Genomic DNA, 3931 nt, shown 5'->3' with positions numbered 1-3931 from the left:
TAACTTCTAAAAGCTTTAAAATTATAATTAAATAATCTATTGCTTTTTTAATGCATAAAATGTCCAAATAAAACGTATAAAAGGAAAAAACAAACGTGGTTGTTGTCAAAACTAAAGGAGATGCCTGCACTGTATCTAGACTGCCTGTGTATGTCTAAAGTAGGCTTAAAGGCCCAGTGCAGTCAAAAACGTGATTTTCATATGTTTTATAATATATATATATATATTCTACACTATGGGGTTAGAATGTTACTGTTAAATTGTGAAAATTAGGATAATGCCCTTTTAGTGTAAGAGCTGTTTGAAAAGACCACCTGAAATTTCAGCCTGTTTGGTGGGATGGAGTTTTGGACTGCTTGGTGACATCACCGGACGCTATAATAGACCAATAGGAATGTATTTATTTTTATTTTAACCTTTATAAATAGGCAAACCAGTTAAGAACAAATTCTTATTTACAATGACGGCCTGCCCCGTCCAAACCCGGACAACACTGGGCCAATTGTGCGCCACCCTATGGGACTCCCATCCACAGCCGGTTGTGATACCCCTCCCCACTCAGACCACGCCCAGACAGTGCTAACAAAATTCTTGCTTGAGAAATTGCTCTTTGCTATTTGTTTCTTTTTGACCATTTTAATTGAAAACAAAGACAGTAAGGTACTTAATAGTTACCCAGAAATGATTTGATATTGAGATAAACACGTCTGCATTGGAACTTTAAAATAACGAAGGCTATTTAAAGTGGGAGTCATCAGGGAATATATTGGCGACGACATGTCTTTATCTCCATAATGTTTTGAGATCGGCACTAATAATCCTACTTTGAAATTAGTGCACTGCAAACCTATCTGAGATCAATTCAGTATTTATATGTTTAATTTATAGCCACATGATGGCGCTAAAAGCCCAGGCAATTTCAGAGGTGTAGGCACCAGTGTCCTGTCGAATCAAAGACAAAACAAATTGTCAAGAAAATGGTTCTTTATCTGAATTTAGTCTAAAACACATAGCCTATCTGAAAACACATGTTATTGCATTTGAAACATTCCACAAAATGTTTAATGAATTGCGCCTTGGCATATTCAGTTAGGATAAGACAATGTTTCGAAAGGAAAAATCATAATTAGGACTAATCCAAAAAGACACGCCTTATACTACATCAATCATCGAGAATTATGATTAGGCCTTATTGGTGGATTAATAGTAGTCAATTGTAGTGGTTATTGATGTTATTCAGGTTGTTGATGTTATTGACACAGTTGATGTGCGAAGCGGACACAGCACCAAACGGACCCGGGGGTTGGAGGTTGTGACTGTGGTAGAGAGTGGGTGGCGAACCCGGCCAATAGGAGAATCCGGACGGACCAACACCTGGACCAACAAGGCTTAGCTTAGAAATCCCTGAAAAGGGAATAGGGGCAAAATTACTCTGGAATTTATAAAGAGCTTGCTCTGTTGTTGAGGGTTGACACACCTGGGCCAAGCCGTGAAAGTCGAACTTGTAAGCATATCGCTTCCCATGAACCTTTGTCATGATGTTTTTGTCATAGTAGTAGCGCAATGCGCGGCTGAGTTTGTCATAATTCATGTTGGGCTTGCTTTTGCGCTCGCCCCATCGCCGGGCCACCTCATCTGGGTCAATGAGCTTGAATTCTCCGTTCGTTCCTTCCCAGGTAATGCAGGACATGTTGGCGCTGTCTGACAGGAGTTCGAGGAGAAACTGCCATAGCTGAATCTGTCCACTACCTATTCAAAATAACACATTAAGTACAGATTTGTGAAGGGGGGGAAAAGGGGGAAATAAGCATTTATTTGATAGGCAATCTGGAGAACAAATGTGACTTGGTTTCCAAAAGAAATGGCCAATTACGCATAGAATAAACACGTTGATACGCTATCAGTTGGACAACAATATCGTCAATGTCTATGTCTTGCAACAATGTCTATGTCTTGCAGAATCACGAAAGAAAAGTATTTGTCTAAAAAGCATGCCTCTTGGACAAACAACACAATCATGAAGGAAAAAAAGGGATCATTGGGGTTCTTTCAACTGAGCAATGATCTCTAATCAAATCAATAATAGTGCTCCTATGGACTCTAAAATATTAAAAGTAATATATAATAATATATAAATGTAATACAAATGTTCTAAATGCATACAGGGTTGGAATGCATATAATAAATCAACATTTCAAAATGTTCTTACCTTTTTGCGCTCCTGTATTTATGGGACACCAGGATCCACTTTTGCTTTCTTTCAACAGATTTTCTGTTGGATCTGCAAAATAAATAGAACGGTCATTAACACAAATAAATGTGTTAGTAAAAAAAGATTAGTATAAAATCTCATCTAAAATAAATATTAATTGCCAAAGGTATATGTTTAAAACACAATTCACATTTGGATAATTCGATAGGCTATATTCCTTAGGCTAAATACTTCTGTTCAGATTGAAAATATTATAAAAGCATTTAAAAGCTATGATTCTATCTTATAATCGAGTCTCTCTAACTAATGCTCTCTTTTCTTATATTTGTGGTTTCTTCGTCCAAGCTTCACAACCGAAGCCAGGAAACGCGTTCAGGAAAGAGGATATCCGATTTCCGACAAAAGAGGAGACGGGTTTCAGATTGAAAAGGCAGAGCAAACGCTAGCTGGAAGCAGCATCACTACCCGAGGACTAAATACTAGTTTCCCTCATCTGAATATAAAGCAATAATATTGATAATTTCACGTACAAAAGCACGAACCTGAGAGATACATGTTAAACATAAGGTTTCCTCCGCAGTTCTGTTTCATTGTAGCTGTTGTTCAAGAAAGGGTTGGATTTCATTCGGGCAAAGATTTGTATTAAACTTTATCTTATAACTGTGATCTGGAATAAATGTGGGACAGATTGAAGTTTCCAGGCAACTGTCACAAACCCCATCTCTGAGACAATATTCAGACAGCAATTTCCTCTCGTGCATTGCTTTAATTAAAATAGCAATTTACCTCTGTCATCTCTCCCCGGTCTCCACAATAAAAAGAAACCGAGAGAAATTCGGTCTTATCAATCCACCATCAGGGTTTAATAAAGTTTCCGCGTTAAGATCAGAGTTTCTATGGAGAATTTAAGTGTATGACATGGAAGCCAGTTCAGATCCTCTCTCTTTTCCGCCTCTTTACCTCTTTGCAAACACAAAGGCCTATTTCATGTTGGAAAAAAATATTTACCTTAAAAACATGCCTCAATGCACCTGGGAAAACAAGAACATTTTATCCACGACCTTCTGTTTATAGGTATAAGGCTGTATACAATCGTCTTGCAATGAGGTTGTGAATTTAAAACCATGTCTTGTAGGCTATGATGTTTATTGACGTAAAGCCATGACAGAACATTTCACTATTAATTCAAAGCAATCCTTCCAAGACATTGTCCAAGCTATACCTCACAAGTCCCCATCCACAAAACCCCATGAATAATAGCATAATAATAACAACAATAGGCCTAATAATAATAATAATAATAATAATGGTAAACAATAATAATACAGAGACTCAGTATAAAAAATAATGTATTTGAAATACAATAACTTGAAATACAATAACTGCCTTCCTCTATTGTAAGCCTAAGGAATATGAAGAAGATACATTGTGGGTAGATCAAATCAAATCAAATCAAATTGTATTTGTCACATGCGCCGAATACAACAGGTGTAGTAGACCTTACCTTGAAATGGTTACTTACAAGCCCTTAACTACCAATGCAGTTCAAGAAATAGAGTTAAGAAAATATTTACAGAATATACTAAAGTTTAAAAAAAGAACAACAATTATCAAAAGTAACACAAGGAAATGGCATAAAAATAACGAGGCTATAAGCAGGGGGTACCGGTACAGAGTCAATGTGCGGGGGTACACGTGCAGGGGTACATAACATTATTG

General features: G+C 37.0%; 1 protein-coding gene across 1 annotated transcript; it reads right to left on the bottom strand.

The window, feature by feature from the left end:
* Positions 1-966: 966 nt before the first annotated feature.
* LOC139546948 (protein FEV-like) lies at positions 967-2992 on the bottom strand. Its single transcript, XM_071355940.1, has 3 exons — positions 2755-2992; positions 2210-2281; positions 967-1749 (listed from the first exon to the last, which is right to left on the bottom strand). The coding sequence occupies exons 1-3, from the start codon at positions 2801-2803 to the stop codon at positions 1211-1213; spliced, it is 660 nt and encodes a 219-aa protein (XP_071212041.1). The 5' UTR covers positions 2804-2992; the 3' UTR covers positions 967-1210.
* Positions 2993-3931: the final 939 nt, after the last annotated feature.

Source organism: Salvelinus alpinus, chromosome 20 (genome assembly GCF_045679555.1).
Source record: "Salvelinus alpinus chromosome 20, SLU_Salpinus.1, whole genome shotgun sequence".
NCBI classification, from domain to species: domain Eukaryota; kingdom Metazoa; phylum Chordata; class Actinopteri; order Salmoniformes; family Salmonidae; genus Salvelinus; species Salvelinus alpinus.
Note: the sequence above shows the minus strand (reverse complement) of the source record. Positions and strands in the feature narration are given on the sequence as shown.

Excerpts from the sequence above, each read along its gene's own strand:
- LOC139546948 (XM_071355940.1), bottom strand. The coding sequence starts at position 2,803 with ATGAAACAGAACTGCGGAGGAAACCTTATGTTTAACATGTATCTCTCA. Across the intron at positions 2,282-2,754 it reads GTTTAACATGTATCTCTCAG|ATCCAACAGAAAATCTGTTG; the intron begins GTTCGTGCTTTT and ends TTTATTTTGCAG. Across the intron at positions 1,750-2,209 it reads AAATACAGGAGCGCAAAAAG|GTAGTGGACAGATTCAGCTA; the intron begins GTAAGAACATTT and ends TATTTTGAATAG.